Genomic DNA, 20,431 nt, shown 5'->3' with positions numbered 1-20,431 from the left:
TAATGTACCCCAGGATACCGTTGGCCTTCTTGGCCACAAGGGCACATTGCTGGCTCATGGTCAGCTTGTTGTCCACCGGCACTCCCAGGCCCTTCTCAACAGAGCCACTTTCCAGTAGTTCAGCCCCCAGCCTGTAGTGGTGCATGGGGTTGTTCCTCCCCAGGTGCAGGACCTTGCCCTTGCTCTTGTTGAATTTCATCAGGTTCCCCTCAGCCCAGCTCTCCAGCCTGTCCAGGTCTCGCCAAATGGCAGCACAGCCTTCTGGTGTATCAGCCACTCCTCCCAGCTTGGTATCATCAGCGAACTTGCTGAGGTTACACTCTATGTCATCATCCAGGTCATTGATGAGTATGTTGAACAGGACTGGACCCAGCACAGAACCCTGGGGAATACCACTAGTGACAGGCCTCCATCCAGACTCTGCCCCATTGATCACGACCCTCTAAACTCTGTTGTTGAGTCAGTTCTTAATCCACCTCACTCATCCAACCCACTACATTCATCTATGAATAATGGGGGAAAAATGGAACCAATTGGAAGGTGTTCTCATCTCTCATCTCCAGGCGAGGGAAACCCCATTTCTCTCCAATAATAACAGTGATCATGATCACTAATATATGATGTTTGTATATGTAACATAAACGTACATGGATGTGTATAGAAATAAATACAATGGTAAATTGTATTTTAGAAGAATGCATGCTATTACATGTACATTTGCAATGTTGGGACTGGGAAGACTGCATGTTTGTGTAGTGCTATATATGATGCCAGAGATATAAAACAGCTATGTAAAAGTGGATGCTTCTGGGCTACACAAAAAACAGACCATGATGGAAACCAGGAGTTCCTCAGTTATGGGGATAGAAAGAAGTACCTATGAGTATGACGTACAACCATGTACCAATTTTATGAAAAAGTTTTTTTGGTATCAAGGATCTAGCCAGATAATGTTAGAAATGTATAACACCATTGCAACTTTGTGTTCATCAGGTGTCCACAAATTATTGTAAATTATCTCACTGTGTATAATTTATCTGATAATAGATGTGTATGTAAAGTAAGTTCTGCTGAGGGATGTGGTTTTAATTACATCATACCTATAGAAGCAACACCCATCTCACAGGTATCCTTGCAATTTTATGCTCTGTTAGGCTCAATGCCTTTAGGAATTGTCAATTGTCAATTTAGGAATTCCCCAGCAATTGTCAAAAATTTTTCAAACAAAAAAACTCAAAAAACCTGTGGCTTACACAACTCTTAAACTCTATAAGCTATTTAAAGTTAGTAAGCTGCTTATTGTAATAGTTCTAAGGGGCAGTATATAAGCATGCAGAAAGACACATAGATTTTATACCTTCATCCTGAAAAGAGAGACACAAGCCTGAAATCTCCCTGAATTTTAATCACAAGTAGTATCACAATGCATGAGTTCACCACAATTCTGGTCAACAGTTTCCCCTTAATTTTAATTCAGGTATCCTATACACTGTAAAGTGATGTAAACCTTTGAAGACCCTATTCACTTTCACTTTCCAATATTTTAGGTACCCAGAAGGACTGCACTCTTCTTGCAAACCCACTTGTATAGGGATTGGCAATTATCAGCATACATTTCTGTCAATTTATAGGCAGCACATTTTTCTTCTTTCTTCCTTCCTTTTATTGTAAAACTGCAAGAGCCAAAAACACACAGATATGAAGATCATCGAAAAAATTAGTTTGCGTACACAAAGAGTGAAACCATGTCTTTATGCTGTCATTCTTTTGATTCCCTGACGTGCAGACAGGTTTTATGTGTTAGTAAGCTTCACCCTTTCTCTGTTTTTCTCTATCATGGAATCATATAATTTTATGATTCTGTGGTTATGCAGCTGGAAGTAAGAAGCTTACACAGCATAAGCATCTCCTGATAAAATTAGTTCCTTTTCAGACACCTGCCAAGGAATTCCACTTTTCAATTGCATGTTTTGATCAGAATTCTCTACTGAGAAAAATCAGAATAGGCTGAGCTGTCTATATATGTCTACATAACTGGAGTATGGGCCCTGATATCTTACTACTCCTTTCTCACAGTCTAATTGCTCAACAGTCCAGGCACAGCAAGTGGAAAAGACGTCACGGAAGCCAGCACAGGTTCACTCCAAAATGAACATACCTGTGCCCTGGATGTTTGGGATCACTGAGCCATACCCATCTTCCTTCCTCCTCATCAAAGCTTAATCCAGTCCAAATAAAGCCAATGTCTTTATCCTTCAGTTTGTTCAAGAAATCCTAGAGAGAGGTATGTCTTTGAACTCTCATGATAATGACACTTCATAAAGCTCCAGCACCAGTAATGTATAGTGGTAATTAATATTTTAAAAGCAGCAAGGCTTTCATGCCCAAAGAGTCCAGAGAATGTTCGCAAGAAATTGAGAAGGAAAAAAACCACATGGAAATTAGTTCAGATTCTCAACTACACCCAGTACTGTGGCTATTGATGGTAACTGGAGCAACTAAGGAGCTAACCTTTGGCTCCTTGGTGGGCCCAGGCCCATTCCACTAGCACATTTTAGATGAGGATCAGGCTGATCTGAAGCTATCTCCTCTTTTTCCCCCCTACAATGAAGGGAGGTGATCATTTTGCCGGATCACCCTCCTGGATGATCTAGAAGTGACTGTCTGAACTGGTTCACTTTTAAGCCAAATCAGTAACACAAAAGAGACACTCTACAGATTAGGGTTTGGTCCACAGAGCTGTTCTTTCTAATGCCACAGACCTGGTACTGACATTTTAAAATGTACAAAGTATAGAGAAACAGCCCCATCCCTTGAAAGAATGGCAATAGCCTTTATGACAGCTAAGTTCTGAACAGGTTTGATTTGGAATAAAACATGCAAGGATCCTTCAAATACCAGCTGCTTCTTGTTGGAGATAATCTCTAGACATACCATTGCATTTATTTAAATAAAACATAGGCTACTGGTCTTTTTGACACAAATGTTTCTATTCTGCAGAAGCCAACCATGAGTGCACTTACCGCTGACAATGTCTTTTATGAGCATATCTGAATTAGAAAAGACTTCTAAAAATGCATGGGAAGCTGTAGTTCGATACATGGATTCACAAAGTAAAAAGAAAATTTAAACCACAGAGTGCCTTATAAGCTTACCATTTCAGTCTCATCCTCTATAATCAGGAGCTTAGATTTTTTTCCTGAGCAATACTGTCTACTATTCTCCCAGGTGTCACGAGTTTCTGAGTAGAAATAACATTTCCCACAATGCAGCTTCCAGCCAGTGGGGCAAAGTTCACATCTGGAGTCTGTGAAGAGTTTGGGGTGAAGAGATTTTGTCACTTTTTTTTTTTACAGCTGGTATCAACTCCTGCTTTTTATGGGGCTTTTGAATAAGAGAGTAAGAAACTTTAAACCAGGGTTGGGGCAGAAATTGTGATGGCATCGCTCGGTTTAAGAAAGCACATTGTCCTTGTCATTCTTTAATTAGGGATTTCTCTGTGCCTTTAAATATTTTAGAACTCTGGAGAGGTGGGTTTGTTCAGCCTTGAGAAAAGGAGGCTTAGAGGTGATCTCATCACTATGTACCAGTACTTAAGGGGCAGCTACAAAGAAGATGGAGACTCCCTTTCTACAAGGCGTCACATGGAGAGGACAAGGGGGAATGGACTCAAGTTGGTCTTGGGGAGATTCTGATTGGATATGAGGGGAAAATTTCTCACAGTGAGAACAGTCAACCATTGGAATAGTGTCCCCAGGAAAGTGATTGACTCGGCCACATTTGACGCTTTTAAGATTCGGCTGGACAGGGTGCTGGGCCATCTTGTCTAGACTGTGTTCTTCCTAGAAAGGTTGGACTAGATGATCCCTGAGGTCCCTTCCAACCTGTGATTCAGTGATTCTGTGATAATCATACTAAACATTTTACATAATAATTGAGGTAAAAGCCACAGACAAAATCCCAGCTCTGTTGAAATCATTGGGAGTAGTATAGTTCAGTGGCATGCATGGAGAAATAACAAAGACCTTCAGTAACACTGCTGCACTTTTATCTTTTGCTTGAACTAAAATTTTGAGGGATGGAACTCTAAAATAGATTACTTTATACACCTTTACCAAGATAAACGTGCTTATTCCGGTATCTAAAGATCAATTCCTTTGTGCAGGTGTTTTTATATTTATAGGTATTATAAATAATAAATAATTTATATTTAAAATTTAAATAATAAATATTTACATTTATAGTTATTTTTATTTATAAATATTAATATTTTATATTAATCTTTTCAAGAGCTTCTAACCATTTATTCTACTATGAGTGAGACTTTCCTTACCATTTGTATGCATGCATAAGCTTTCCTTTAATGTAGTCAGTAAGCTGTTTTCACGAAGATCTTCCTCAAAGATACTGTCACTTTCAGAAAGATTTTCTCCGGGCTTCCACACATCACTTGATAACAAGTCACCTGGACAAAAATCTCCAGCATTTTAATGTCAAGCTCACAAGTGAACTGTATAGAAACCCCATAGTATTTTTCCACAGATAACAATAGTAGCTTTAAGTGGAACTCAGATTGCTCATTTGTCCTTCCAGCTCTCCTGTAAATGGTAGGCAGAGAGTTGAGCACCCAAATCATACACGTTAAACACGTACTTGAGGTGACTGACTTCACAAAGACAGTCATTATTTCCATGCTTTTGACAACAGGGTATGCAACAGTTGTCTTTCAAATAACATGATTGTACCTTTTCCAGTTCCTGAAATTTGTATTGGGCTTATTTCAGAAAAGAATGGGTTGATGTGAGAGGGCAGGACTTGCATCTAGAGAAAGGCAGAACATCTGACTCTGCAGCATACTTATGCCCAGAAGTGCTTCTCAATTCTCATTTTCTCCTGGGTTCTCAAGTGATTTTGATGTGCAAGGTGATTTTGATGTCCAGAAGCAGGCTGGACATTGGGACTACCAGGCCAAGATTTTCTAAAGAAGGAAACTAAAATTAGATTCCTGATCAATATTCAGGTGCTTGTTGACAGCAACCTTAAAGCTTGTTCAACTTGTTTGACAGTGCTCAGTGCTGGCAGTGACCCAGTGCTTATGCACAAATTCTGTGGACAATGGAAAGGCCACTTTTATAAACTTAAAGGTACACACATTTTTATATCATCACTAAAAGAGTTTTTCTAAACTGATGGGTGGATGGATTCTTTGTCTAGAAACCTTTGTGATCCGTTCTGTTTTGGAAAAGAAGAGGAGGGACTCTCAGACTGGGGGATGGAAAATTGAAAAATAATCCAGCCCTCTTCATACACCCCAAACATGCAAAATTCCTCTGAAAATCATGGACCTTCTGCAGATACACACCCCCAGAAATGTTGGTGACTCCCTCCCACTTTCATCAGAAACACAATAGTAGAAAGCATGAGTGGTCTTGTCACCTTACCAAAACAGTTTGTTTGCAAAACTTGTTTAAGTTAAGGATTAATACCTGTCAATTTCACTGACAGTTAATAAAGCAAAGCATTCAGTGACAAGAATTAAAATAAAACATTTCACTTGGTCACTCACATTGATGAATTAATGTGATCACAGCTCCCAGAAATACAACGTTCATAAATCCTGAGAGAGCAGCAAGGTACCGCAAGCCTGAAGAATTAGAGGGAAGTTCTGCAAGAAATAAGAGAGTTTTACAAACACAGCATGAGATGCTACCCAGGACATAAATCTGGGTTTCTCTAGGCATCTTTCAGACAAAACGTCCAACACTGTCACTTTGCGATGTGCTTTTCACAGTTGCCTTTTCCCTTTTAGTTGCCTCCTGCATATCAAGTGGTTGTTGCATCTAATAAACTTTCATTTATGAAAACTTTCTGGGAGCTTGAATTTTCTTATGCTGTCTTCACTGTTTGCAACTTCATTTTGAGTGGCACAGCTACTGAACAGTTTCTGCTTCTTTGTGGCAGGTGGATGTCACTTGCAGATACCATGAAGACTGTTAGATGTCACAGCAAGCATTTAACAAAGGTTGCTACAAAAACCCCACAAATTTAGTGAAAGAGGAAGACCTGAATTTTCTAACAGTTGCAAAGAAAGAGATGTATATAACAAGTAAGAAGAAAAATGAGGTTGTAGGGCTACAAATACCAACACTATCAATCAAGAAAGGACCAGTAGCTTTTCTGAAAATTAGTAGTTAGTCCTGTAACTCAAGGATGAACTAGTTTTATCACCTGTACACTGGAAGCCAAGTCAAAGGCCTTTAGAAAAGTCAACAATATAACTTGACCTTTTTTTTTTTTATTGAGGCTTTGATGTTCAGACAATCCAAACTGGAAAATTACTACAAAATGTTTAAAAAGTTAAGTAGCTGTGCATTAAACAGGGCTTCTCTTGCTGATGTGACACCCATCTGCAAAAAGGGGTGGAAGGAGGACCTGGGGAATTACAGGCGTGTCAGCCTGACCTCAGTACCACGGAAGATGACAGAACCATCCATCTTGAGTGCACTCACCAGGCATGTGCAGGACAACCAGGGGATCAGGCCCAGCCAGCATGGCTTCAGGAAAAGCAGGTCCTGCCTGACCAAACTGATCTCCTTCTATGACCAGGTGACCCACCTAGCGGATGAGGGAAAGGCTGTGGATATTGTCTACCTGGACTTCAGTAAAGCATTTCACATGGTCTCCCACAGCATTCTCCTAGAGAAGTTGGTGGCTCATGGCTAGGACAGGTGTACTCTTCTCTGGGTAAAACACTGGCAGGATGGCCGAGCCCAGAGAGTTGTGGTGAATGGAGCCAAATCCAGTCGGCAGCCAGTTGCGAGTAGGGTTCCCCAGGGCTCAGTGTTGGGGCCAGTCCTGTTTAATATCTTTATCAATGATCTGAATGAGGGGATCAAGTGCACCCTCAGTACATTTGCAGATGACACCAAGACGGGTAGGAGTGTCCATCTGCTTGAGGGTAAGAAATCTCTGCAGAGACACCTGGACAGGCTGCATCAATGGGCTGAGGCCAATTGAATGAGGTTTAACAGGGCCAAGTGCTGGGTCTTGCACTTCAGTCACAAGAACTCCATGCAACTCTACAGGCTTGGGGAAAAGTGGCTGGAAAGATGCCTGGCGGAGAAGGACCTGGGGGTGCTGGCCAACAGCCAGCTGAACATGAGCCAGCAGTGTGCCCAGGTGGCCAAGAAGGCCAACAGCATCCTGGCTTGTGTCAGGAATAGTGTGGCTATGTGCTGGTTTTGGCTGAGAAGGAGTTAATTCTCCTCACCGTGGGGGGGCTACCTTTCCAGCTTCCCTCGCTCTGCCTGCGGCAGGGGGCTGGGAGGGGCGGGGCCACGGCCAGGGCAGCTGACCCCGACTGGACAATGGCATATGCATTTCATACCACGTGACACCATGACCAGTATATTAAGGGGGGGACAGGTTGCATCTCGGGAGCGGTGCAGTGTTGGGTTGGTGGGTGGCTGTGTCGCATGTGGTTTGTTTTGGTGGTTCGTTCCCCTCCTTCCCCCCCAGGGATTTTGCGCCTCTCGTTGTTCTCCTTTACATTGCATTTCTGTTGTTGTTTCTTTTAATTTTAAATATTAAACTGTTCTTATCCCAACCCATGGGCGTTACCCTTCTGATTCTCTCCCCATCTACTGGTGGGGGAGTGAGCGAGTGACAGTGTGGGGCTGAGCTGTCGGCTAAACCACAACAGGCAGCAGGAGCAGGGAAGTGATCATGCCCCTGTACTTGGCACTGGTGAGACCACACCTTGAATATTGTGTTCCGTTTTGGGCCCCTCACTACAGGAAGGACATTGAGTTGCTGGGGCATGTTCAGAGAAGGGCAACAAAGCTGGTGAAGTGTGTGGAGAGCAGGTCTTACGAGGAGCGGTTGAGGGAACCGGGGTTGTTTAGTCTGGAGAAGAGGAGGCTGAGGGGAGACCTTATGGCTCTCTACAACTACCTGAGAGGAGTTGTAGTGAGGTGGGTGTTGGTTTCTTCTCCCAGGCCACTAGCGACAGAACAAGAGGAAACAGCTTCCAGCTGCATCAGGGGAGGTTTAGATTGGCTGTTAGGAAAAACATCTTTACTGAAAGAGTGGTCAGGCATTGGAACAGGCTGCCCAGAGAGGTGGTGGAGTCACCATCCCCAGAGGTGTTCAAAAAAAGTGTAGATGTGGCACTTCAGGGCACAGTTTAGGAGGCATGGTGGTGTTTGGTTGACGGTTGGACTTGATGATCCTAGAGGTCTTTCTCAACCGTAATGCTTCTATGATTCTATTTCAGAATTTAATTTCTTGCCTTTAGTGTTGAAGGCTGGATTTCCTGACCTGGCCTCTGTGTCACTGACCACATTGCCCCTGTGCTGTCTCACTTCATGTCTTCACAGGAAACTTTTGGTGTTAAGCCTTTAAAGTTTGTAAGCTCTTGGTCAGTATCTGTGTCATGCAAATTGGGCTCTGAGGGCTTGAGCAACCCCCTGTTGCCCAACTCCCACAGTTCTTATAAAATGGAGCTGGCCAGGAACACACGTTAGCTGCATTCCTGGTCTTCTGTGATCACTGGAGGCTGCCATCCACAGACAGGATTTACACAAAAGCTGCTCACAGTTTTTGTTACACTCAGCGTCTTATTACAGTCAAAAAGGAATGGCACACTTTATATACAAAGCCAAGAAGTCATTGTTTGGCTAGCTGAAGTTATAACAGTCTAATCAGAACATAACAAACAACTTAATAGTCCAATTACAGTAAAACTGCACAGTTAAAATTATCAGAAAAAACCTCATTAATATTACATCAAAATTGCTGACCTATACCTCCTAGTATAGTTATGTTTGGCATTAATTCTTGGAGGACTGTCACACTCCTGCCGTGCCACTTCCCAGTGAAACCTGCTGTTTTGTTTGCTCACTCACTCACTGTATTTCAGGATTTCTGCATATTTTGACATAGAATCACAGAACAATGTAGGCGGGAAGGAATCTCAGGAGGCCATCTGCTCTAGACTCCTGCTTAAGGTGGCCCATGTTAGAGCAGGTTTCCCAAAGCCTTGTCCAGCCAATTTCTAAATATCCCCAAGGATGAGGGTTCCACGGCCTTTCCAGGCTCTTGTCCTAATGTTTGATCACCACCACGATATGAAAAATTTTCTTATATCAAGTTGTAATTTTCCATGTTCCAACTTGTGTCTTTGAATGTGTACCTTCACAAAGAGTTTGGTTTTGTCTACACCCTCCCATTCAGTAGTTAAGGAGAGGAGTAAGACTCCCTTCAGCCTTTTTTCTTAGGGCTGCATAAAGCCGATTATCTGAGCCTCTTCTGCTGTGTCACTTCACCAGCTCAACAACTATCTCAGGAGCCCTCCGCTGGACTTGTTCCAGCAGGTTGTCAGTGTGCTTTTGGAAGGGGTAGTTATATAGTTACTGTAGGCTGAAATACAGCAAAGATCTTTAAAATAACTGAGGCATAAAAGATGTTCTATGATGCCTCAAATGATTGCTTGGAAGAAGGAGGAGAATAGTTGGAAGTCGACCAGCTATGCAGAAATTTTTTTTTCCTAGCTTTCTAACATCAGCATTTGCAGGAAAATGTGCATGTTCATCTAGAGCAAGATGCAATACCCTGTTCTCTGCATCCAAACTTAACTTCATAGGAAAAAAAGATTTTACATGCAAACTTCCCTTGAGTTGGGGCCCAGGAATGAAGTCAGAGAATAACAGAAGGATGATTTTCCATTTTGTGGAAACAGCCATTTCTGGAAGAGAAAACAGGATGCCAGTATGGTGTACCCTGTGGAGAACTTGTTCTGTAACTAGTAAAGAAGATCAGGAAGTTGCCCATGGAAGTATCCTTCAAAAGCCATTACATTTCAAATGCTGGTGGTCCAGATCAGATGAAAATCAGCTGTTTGAAAAGTTCTCTGCTTCTACACTATTATTTAAAAAAGGTAATGCCTGGGGCTGTATTTCAAATCACAAAACAACTTGAACCTTTTGGCATATGATAAACTCATTTCCACTAATGTTTTCGCTTCACGTCTGGCTTCCAACTGTCATTGTTTTGCACAGAGGTCAAACATTGGTTTTCTTCATTTGTCTATTTAGTTATACCTACTTGGGAAATGCTGTATCTGACTAGTCATTTTTAACTATTCAAACAGCCAATCTCCACTGTTTTTTATATTGCCACCTTATTTAGATGGCAGATATATATAAACAGAATGCAGTACTTTTTGCTGGCTATGCAACATATTATGGTTAAGCATCTGTGTGGATTTGCCTTCTTCCTTTGGGTATTATGCAGTGATTTTGACATAAAAAGGCAGTCAGGGTATCTGAGGTCTAATCTTAACTCTGCCATGATTTGCACAATGCCTAGACTGCAGGCAAAACAGTAACAGTGACTTGTGTAAATACTCAGATTAGCGGTCAGCTATCCAGAATGATCTCTGGTAGCAGCAATATTGCAGACCTGACAACACAGCCTAGGCTAACAGCTCAGCATTTGCCCAACTTCTCAAGACAGCTCTGCAGCTTGCACCACTGGCAAGACTGGATAGGACTGGAAGGGGGAAGGGGAGCTCTGCATTGTTGTCTTCCTTCTGTACTACACACTAGATTTTGCCAATGAGGCATTGCAACCATTTCTAACCACTCCAGTGAATACACTCCTGTATTCCATATGTATATTGTGCTGCCATGACTAGACTGCGTCTGGTCTAAAGCTAGCTCATGCACCTTTCACTACAAGCAGAGACTCAGCTCGCAGTGCACTGTTTGACAAGCTAAATGAAAGCACAGTTCTCTTCAGTTGCTTACCTGAAGTCTTTCTGCTGCCCTGTCCTGCCATGCTACCCAAACATGCAGGTAGACAATGATGCTAGAGCATTTTAAACCTGGAGTTGTCACTGTGCTCTGCATGTTTGTGGTCACATACTATTCTGTGTATGTGACACATATGCCTTGTCTGACTTTCTGTTCCTTTTAAATAGAAATATTCAATCTACTCCATTGCAGCAATGTTTTTGTGCACTTTGAAGAATATTTTAAAGAACATTGAAAATTCTTAGTTAAATAAATAGTAGCTTTTATGATCACTTTTCTGATTTTTTTTCTCAATTTTGTTGGTTCTGTGCTTTTACTGCAGCTGGGAACAGGCTTTTAGCTAAGTTGTCATAATAGCCAAGCTGGCACAATTTATGTCAATAAAATTGCACACAATTTATCCTACCATACTGAGTAACTGAAGTTGACTCTTGCTTTTTTTCTATTAAAAATTGTTCTTACATAAATGTGCAGCCAGGATTTCTCAGGAAGGAACTGATCATCATAGCTAGTTAACTGTCTGGAAACTGGATGTCTAATTTCTCTGAGGACTTGGTATTTTATGACCTGAGAAGTTCTTCCCTAGGACACTTAAAAGAAATAAAGGTTAGCAAGAGTGAACTTGAAAGCCTTCCAGCATATATCTTTGTACTTTCTCCCTTGCCACTTCTGGTGCTTTTGACAAAATCCCAGAAGTGATTGGAAAAGCTTACTGGTCAGTAAGTTACAGTTTTCATTCAAATTATTCTTAAATCCTTCTTAGCTGTGATTCCTGAAAACAAAACAAAGCAAAACAAAACCACCCAACTAAAGACCCTGTAGAAAACTTAAATGGCTAATGAGCTATTAACCACTGCCAAACTTGCTGACAGCTACTGCCTCATGTTTTCCTCATATGCCTTTATCTCCTAGTCTCCATTTGTAGTGGGACAGGCAGCACCAGTGTTCCAAGCCTGGTGGCACTATCACTACTGTATTTTATCTACTATCAATCATATTCTCTGTATACTGCCATATATCATTGCCAACTTTAGTAGAACCAACTAAAATTTTGGAAGATTTGTGGTTTTTTATGATAACTCAAATGAGATTTGTTACTTACAGAACAAATCTGAAGGCATGCCATAAACGTTTATATGCCTACCTGCATTGGAGCTTTTCTTCCTTGTTTTGAAATAAAGTTCTGTGTAACCCTCTTCATTCTTCATCTCAAGGTTTTTTTATCATGTCCTCCTATTGAGGACTGTCTGTTAGTGCCAAACTAGGTTATGAGAAATGCTTCAAAACTTAGCAAGTGTGATAAACAGGAAGGGGACAGCAAATAGCCATTCGTGCTTTTCTCTGAAGCCATGCAGTAGCAGGACTATGAAAAGGAACTTAAGAATATAAACTGTGCTTCTCTTTTTCACTTCCTCCGTCTTTCTCTGGCAAACCTCAGACCCTTCTAACAGATACTTCTACACTGCATTTTCTCCAATGTAGTATCAGTCCTCAAATGCAGTTTTTCAGTGCACACATACTCTTGCACATGAGAGAATAGATTTGAGCCCCTCATGCCCACTTCACTGGATTGATAGACTTTTCTCATTTACTTTATTTTAAAATCAGCTGTGTCAACTTCTGTGTTTTTCTCAAGTGCTGAGAATTGTTCTTGCTTTACCAAAAGAAGATCATGTGAGTATGTCTCATTAAATAGTTGGAAAGGGCATTTAAACACATGTATTGATCCTTGGTTCTGCTTTGTGCCTGTCCACTTGAGCAACTGTTCATAGATTTGAGCAACTTAATGCCTTTCTTTAAATAGGGACTGAAGCAGATCTGTTCAAACATCATAGTTTGCAATGTTCCTGTCATCCTGTCACACTTCAAAAGGACAAGCCTGGGCTTTTTGTATCAGCAAGTTGTTTAGTTTTAAATTACTGTGCAAGGTCTCTTCCAAGTTGGGGACTTTAGCAAGTTGTTGGTGCTCTTTAAAGTGCTAGTTTGGAATATTTCTTTCTGGAAATTGAGGATTCAGTAAAATGTAGAATTTTTTTTTCCTCTGAAATGCTTGTAATGATTTCTGGCTGTTGCAAAATCACCAGGTTTTACCCAAGTTTTTCTTTGGGTCAGGACTACATCCTGGCTTTACCTTTAATGGGTCCATATAGAGTCTAGTGGTGATACATCATGGGAGACATAGATCATCAAGTCATTAGCTGTAGTATGCAATTAAATACTTAGAGTCCTAAACACTTATCTTAGTTTGGAGGAATATAAAAGCATCCAGTGCACTAGACAGAAATTATTCACTGATTCCATAAACGAAACCTCTCTGATTATTAGGAATGGTCATTTAAGCTTGGAAACCAAAGTAACTTTACCTCAGCTTTTATATTGTGGTTCGTACCTGAAAGCCAGGGTCAAGCTGTATACAGTACAATTGCATACCGCAAAAAAAAGCCATTTCCAGAAAAGTCTGTCAAACACAGACATACTACCTGCGGTTGATAGATCAGTAGGAAACAAAAGGTACTGAGTGACCAACAAATATATCCTCTATTTCCACAAAGAAGTGGTAGTACTTCCCATGCAGTGTCACAATGCTAAATAATTCTGTATCCGATGCAGACAAACTCTTGCAGTGTTGCCAGATTTCTGAATAATTTTCTTGGAAGATGCTTGGAGGACACTGTTTGAATATGGAGTTTTTTAACTCCATTTCTAGAAACTCTGTTTCTAGAACAGCTTTTGAATGATTTACATGCTCTCAGATATAGCTTTTCTGTTCACCAGATGTACCAGCTGGTCTAATAAAAGATACGACCACTCCAGACAAGTCTTGTTTCACTTAGCATGCTTAGGTTCTTCTGTATCCAGCCCCACAGCACATATATGGGACTTACTTACATTAAAGTAAACAGAAACAACAGAGACACTACAGGTTCACAACTTGAATATATTTCTTTATATGATGCTTTCATTTTTTTTCCCATCATGGTTGCAGGAGCTGTTCCGTGATGTTTTTAAATGCATAGTTTTAACCACATTGCAATTACATACACATATCAGTAATTTTTAACCTGAAGCTTTTTGGGAACTCATGTCTTTGACACTGTTTGCTACAACATTCTCCTAGAGAAGTTGGCAGCTCATGGCTAGGACAGGTGTACTCTTCTCTGGGTAAAACACTGGCAGGATGGCCGAGCCCAGAGAGTTGTGGTGAATGGAGCCAAATCCAGTCGGCAGCCAGTCGCGAGTAGGGTTCCCCAGGGCTCAGTGTTGGGGCCAGTCCTGTTTAATATCTTTATCAATGATCTGAATGAGGGGATCAAGTGCACCCTCAGTACATTTGCAGATGACACCAAGACGGGTAGGAGTGTCCATCTGCTTGAGGGTAAGAAATCTCTGCAGAGACACCTGGACAGGCTGCATCAATGGGCTGAGGCCAATTGAATGAGGTTTAACAGGGCCAAGTGCTGGGTCTTGCACTTCAGTCACAAGAACTCCATGCAACTCTACAGGCTTGGGGAAAAGTGGCTGGAAAGATGCCTGGCGGAGAAGGACCTGGGGGTGCTGGCCAACAGCCAGCTGAACATGAGCCAGCAGTGTGCCCAGGTGGCCAAGAAGGCCAACAGCATCCTGGCTTGTATCAGGAATAGTGTGGCCAGCAGGAGCAGGGAAGTGATCGTGCCCCTGTACTTGGCACTGGTGAGGCCGCACCTTGAATATTGTGTTCCGTTTTGGGCCCCTCACTACAGGAAGGACATTGAGTTGCTGGGGCATGTTCAGAGAAGGGCAACAAAGCTGGTGAAGTGTGTGGAGAGCAGGTCTTACGAGGAGCGGTTGAGGGAACCGGGGTTGTTTAGTCTGGAGAAAAGGAGGCTGAGGGGAGACCTTATGGCTCTCTACAATTACCTGAAAGGAGTTGTAGTGAGGTGGGTGTTGGTCTCTTCTCCCAGGCCACTAGCGACAGAACAAGAGGAAACAGCTTCCAGCTGCATCAGGGGAGGTTTAGATTGGCTGTTAGGAAAAACATCTTTACTGAAAGAGTGGTCAGGCATTGGAACAGGCTGCCCAGAGAGGTGGTGGAGTCACCATCCCCAGAGGTGTTCAAAAAAGGTGCCCAAGGGCACCATCAGCCTTGCCTGTCCCTGTCCCTGTCCATGTCCTCCGGGCTCCCCGAAACTGCCTACAGCCCAGGACTCTATGTCCTCCCTCCAGCACTCTCACTGCCTGCCCAAGGCCCAGGACCCCATTTCAGCTCCCCAGGGCCAGCAGCTCCTGCCCCAGAGACACCAGAGGAGGCCCAGTCTTCAGCTCCCCACAGCCATGTCCTGCCCAGCCATAGGATCCACCAAGCTGGGCACCCCCGCAGGCCCACGTCATAGCCTCAGAGAGGTGCCCCATGGCTGGGGTTGGTCTGCTTCAGTGCCCCCGGTTGCCTTCCTCCCACCTGGGGCAGTTGGATGGGCCTGGGCTGCCAGGCCCTTCTCTACCACCACCACTCCTGGCCACTGAGCCCTCTGCAGCACCCTGACACAAGGGACATTGTGCTAGCAATGGCACTCTTTAACGGATCGTATTTGATTATTATTGCCTTGAGTGCAGGTGCCCAGGTGCTGGCAGCAGGGGCTGCAGGGTGGCCCCTGTGAGGAGCAGCCGGGGCTGCCCCATGCCAGACACAGCCAGTTCCAGTTGGCTGCAACCCACCCACCGCAGGGCACAGCTGAGCCCCTCAGCCAAGATGGTCACACCTCTGGGAAAACATGTTTAAGGAAGGGCAAAAATGCCACACAGGCAGAGGAGTGAGGGAAAAAGTGTGAGAAACAGCCCTGTAAGCACCAAGTTGAGAGCAGGAGGAGGTGCTCCAGGTACCCAAGTATAGATTCCCCTGCAGCCCATGGAGAGACCACACTGAAGCAGGTATTTCCCTGCAACCGCTGGAGAGGACCCATGCCATAGCAGACATCCACGCTGCAGCCCATGGAAGGCCCCACGCTGAAGCAGATTCTCCTGACAGGAACTGTGGGCCATGGAGGACCCATGCTGGAGCAGGTCTATCCTGAAGCATTGCAGCCAGTGGAAGGGCCTACACTGGAGCAGGAGAACAGCGTGAGGAGGAAGGAACAACAGATAGCAGCTGTTATGGACTGACCCCATAATCCGCTGTTCCCCATCCCACTGCATCACTTGGGGTAGTGGGTGGTTGGGGTAGTAGAGTCAGGAATAAAGCAATGAAGTTGAGTCTGGGAAGAGGGAGCAGGAGGAAGGTGTTGCTTTAATCTTTTTGTCTTCACTTCTCGCTATCCAAATCTATTTTAATTTGCAATAAATTACATTAACTTTCCCCAGGTCAAGTCTGTTTTGTCCATGATGGTAACTGGTAAGTTATCTCTCTGCCTTTATCATGACCCACAAGCATTTTCACCTTATTTTCTCCCCTGTCCTGTTGACGTGCAGGAATAAGAGAGCACCTCGGGTGGTGTCTGGCAGTTATCCAAGGTCAATCCACCACAACCATCTTACCAGTCTATATTATTTTCCTTTTTTCTTTTTTTCTTGTATGTTTGCTAAGCTATGTAAAGCTCTAGTAAATCAAAGGCAGTGGATCCTGTGGTTGTCTCAGAAAGCTCGTATAAAGGACCACCCATGGAAGTAATGACAGAAACTGATTCCTAGATGGATTACCCTACTACATGGGAACAAACCAGTTTTAAAAAGTCGTGTATCTGGTAAATACACTCTTCAAATATTATAGTCTTTTTCTTCACTTGTGCTAAATCCCCTTTACACTCTCAAATTAGTTTTTAAAAGTTTGGAGTAGAAGTGAAAATATATTCATATATCCACACTAAAGATTGCAGAAAACCCACCCAAAGAAAGGAAAAACAGTCTTTCAGGCTAAAAAGAATAACACCCCCCCAAAAAAAACCTAACCTAGCAACTGATGCATATATACGGTACACATCCAATAACAATACAGCCAATTAACATGCATACTAAAACCTATGTACAGCAAAACATTAATCTTTGAACAGCCCTTCTTGTTACAGTATTTTCAAGGTTCTGGTTTTTTGACATCATTCTGTCAGGGATGGGATTATTATTAATTTTGTGTACTGAAGCACTGCAGTCCTGGAACAGTAAGTACCATACAAATGTATGACAAGATGGTGATTTTACCTTGTCAAAGCTTATTAGCTACTTCTACAAAAACATATGCCAAGTAGATGGATACAGAAGGAAAATGGAGGAGAATGCAGGACACAAGAAGGGTAAATCAATAATGTTGTGCATGATAGGTGGTGATCTCATAGCTGTACCTGCTAAGCTATTAACAGGGGTTTAGTTCCACACTATCAGAAGGCAGTTTTGGGAAAGTACCAGAGGAAAGTCAAGGAGCAAGACATTTACAGGCAGTGTCTCCCAGCTGTAGCAGATGCTGGAGGGAAAAAACACAGAGGTGTTTATTAAATAAGTTAGTAAGTTCAGTTAAACTCAAGGTTGTTCACAGGTCGGCAGTAGAACTTGACACCAGTGTTGCAGGGATGAATGTAAGAGACAGTCACACAAGCCTTGGAAATGTAAACGACTGTCTCAGCAGAAGGATGAAGCATGCAACTTGGCCCCAAACACCAAGACAGGGAGCAATCCAGGAAAACATAGGCATGCTTATATTTAAACTGGAATTTTTTGAGTATGTGTGTACTTACAGTTGATGTGCATAGTATTTTACAAGATCACAGACCTAGTCATTCTTATTTTTGCACTTTCAGAGAACTGGCTTCATCTTTCTTTCATCCTGCTTCTTGTTTCTCAAACAGACTTCACACTTCATTTCAGCAGAAATAAAACTTCAAAGACACTTGCATGCATATGTAAAATGCTATATAATTTCATTTTCTTTTGTGAAGTCCAATATATGCTTCTAACAGAAAACAAGAGCTTTTAATTTGAATTCTGGGAAAGGCAAACAGGCATCCTTTCTTGGCAACATGGTTTTGTGAATCCAAGTCAAAAACACTCAGTTTTTTCTTTATTTTGGAAGGATATTTATTTTGTTTCATCTCTTGATTAAATATACTTCAAAATTATAATCTTTTACTGTAATGATGGATCCAGAGGATGCTGCCAGAGCTAAACAACCAGGCAAGAAAGGCTACGAACAGCAAGAAGTCAGCCTTTTTGGTAGGTGTTGAAATGAAGCAAAAGGAGTGGACAATAAATTCTATAAAGTTGAATATGAAAATACAGTCAAGCAAAACAAGAAACTCAGAAGCAGTTTCCAGAAACATAAAAATAATGAAACCCCACTTCTTCAGGAGCAGGGAACCTGCCAAAAGTTCTGTAAGGCAATAGATGATCAGCTTATAGGTAAATGCATGCAGTAGTGGGGGGAAATAAATCAGTGCTTTTTTGCACGTGTTTGCTGTGGAGGAACTTGGGGAGGTTCCCATACTAGAATATACTTCATGCGTGATACATTAGAGGCTGTGTCTCAGTTCAGAAGGTCAGTGCAAGACCATTTGCAAAATGGTCCAAAACCCACTGCATACACCATCTTCTAAAATGAAAAGTTATAGACCTGGAGACAAGCATCAGCCAAGGGAGAACAGGGACATGGGTTGTCTAGACTGCAGCTCCCAAAGAGTGACCAGGGAGATCAAGCAGATATCCTTTGACATCAAACTGAAGAGCAAACCACTTTGACCTTGGGATACGAATGACTTCTTGATTTGTATCAATGAAATTTCAGCACTGATTGTGAAAGAATTATTTTATTCGTCAGAACGTTTCTTCTTCATCAGAAGGTTTTGAGGTGATTGATGTCTGTTATTGCAGCTCTTAGAGACCAGAACATCAATATACTCAGAGTCAGTGTTGCCATTATATCTAAAAGGAATAAGAATAAACAAATGGGCATGTTGCATAGTATACTGAGAAAAAAATTATATCCTCTTATGTTGTGAATAGGCTTAGGCTGATTAGAATTAAGATTCTCAGCAAAACGTCACTGTTTAGCTTTTTGTATTTTCGAAAATAAATATTAATGAGGTTTTAATGATTAGGTTTATAGTAGCGCAGAATTTTCTGTTTATAATTACCAATAGAGTATTTCTGTGTAATGAGACAATGTAACCAGTCACAGTTTTTTCAGAAAAAAATTAAGGGAGAAAATGTTACCTGCACTACTTATTCAGCTTGCAGAAAGCAGTGTGCAATTATGTAAAAGTACTCCTACACCCGAAAGATCTGCATTAAGGCTTTGAGGTCCAGCTTAGTTCTGAATTTTCCAATCTTCTATGTGCAAATTTCTCAACAGTGGCTAGTATTCTTTTTATGTTTTCGTACATTTTCATAGTTTTTGTAACAGAAGCAAACCCTTCAAGCCCTGTCCCCTTCCATACAACTCCTCCAAGAAACCATGAGAGATCCTTCCCCTGAATGTTGTCAGGTCTGATTGTTCTGCATGTCAGCCTCTAGTATAGGCATCTAGTAGCACTGACCTCAGCCTGGAATTAAAATGCTCCTTCATTCATTATTAAAATTATCACAAATGACAGAATAGAAATGCTTATGCTCGAACAATATGTGGTTGCACACTAAAACGTTACTACAATATACTGACATTTCATTGAAAGAGGAGTTTTCCCAGCACAGAAATTCTCAGCAAACCCAAGGTTTGCTACTTAGCAAGTTTGCTGTATAACGTTTTGTGTTTCATTAATTGCCTTACTGAGTTAGGGCCTAAGAGATTGCTCCTATGCAAAACTATTCAGACAAAGCCAGTCTCTGTACTGTTGTTTTGAGGCTATTATCTTACACTGCAGATTTCTTTGAAGAGAAAGGTGTTTCTTCTCATTTTGGCAACAGTTAACACAATGAACAGATGCACTGTTCCTGTGTTTACAAAGAGGGCTGAAGCATCAGTTCCATGATGGGACATGACTTCTTGTAATTTATACACTTCCCTCTCCTAAATACTGACTGCAGACTGTTAAATCTCTGTATTTCTTTTCAGCTGGGGAGGTGAGATTCCTGATGTGATTCTGGGGGTTGAGGCCACTGTCAGATGTCATAGAATAATCGAGTCATAGAATAGTTTGGGTTGGAAAGGACTGTTAAAGGTCACCTAGTTCAACCCCCCTGCAGTGAGCAGGGATATCTCCAACCAGATCAGGTTGCTCAGAGCCCAGTCCCACCTGACCTTGAATGTTTCCAGGGACTGGGCATCTACCACCTCTCTGGGCAACCTCTGCCAGTGTTCTATTACCCTCATTGTAGAAAATGTCATCTTTGTATTCTAAATCTACCCTCTTTTAGTTTAAAACCATTACCCCTTGCCCTATAGCAACAGGCCCTGCTAAAACGTTTGTCCCCATCTTTTTGTAAGCCCCCTTTAAGTACCAGAAGGCTGCAATAAGGTCTCCCCGGAGCCTTCTCTTCTCCATGTCCCTCTGCTCTTGATGTTTTTAAAGAGAGGGAGCCTTGTCCGCCTCATGTGGTGTTTTGTACAGTTGAGCAGCCTACAGAGAGAAGGCAGCTCAGCACACGAACAAAGCTTCTTCAGGTCCAGCTTTGGATAAAGTGCTAACAAGACAGATCTTTCTTACTTTTTCCTCACCAGACTACAT

At 42.2% G+C, this 20,431-nt stretch overlaps 1 protein-coding gene across 2 annotated transcripts; it reads right to left on the bottom strand.

Moving 5' to 3' along the window:
- Positions 1–602: 602 nt before the first annotated feature.
- On the bottom strand, positions 603–12,087 carry LOC142052167 (killer cell lectin-like receptor subfamily F member 1). 2 transcript variants are annotated; one of them, XM_075081970.1, is made up of 6 exons: positions 11,959–12,087; positions 5,567–5,665; positions 4,334–4,465; positions 3,156–3,307; positions 2,159–2,274; positions 603–1,673 (listed from the first exon to the last, which is right to left on the bottom strand). In XM_075081970.1, the coding sequence occupies exons 1-6, from the start codon at positions 12,020–12,022 to the stop codon at positions 1,544–1,546; spliced, it is 693 nt and encodes a 230-aa protein (XP_074938071.1). In that variant the 5' UTR covers positions 12,023–12,087; the 3' UTR covers positions 603–1,543. The 2 variants fall into 2 exon arrangements, with proteins under 2 accessions (XP_074938071.1, XP_074938072.1); XM_075081971.1 differs by lacking the exon at positions 11,959–12,087 and adding an exon at positions 6,510–7,444 and having other exon boundaries at positions 1,387–1,673.
- Between the last annotated feature and the right edge of the window lie 8,344 nt (positions 12,088–20,431).

The sequence above is a fragment of the Phalacrocorax aristotelis genome, chromosome 1 (assembly GCF_949628215.1).
Source record: "Phalacrocorax aristotelis chromosome 1, bGulAri2.1, whole genome shotgun sequence".
Taxonomy (NCBI): domain Eukaryota; kingdom Metazoa; phylum Chordata; class Aves; order Suliformes; family Phalacrocoracidae; genus Phalacrocorax; species Phalacrocorax aristotelis.
The sequence above is the reverse complement of the archived record's forward strand: the minus strand, read 5'-3'. Positions and strand labels throughout refer to the sequence as shown.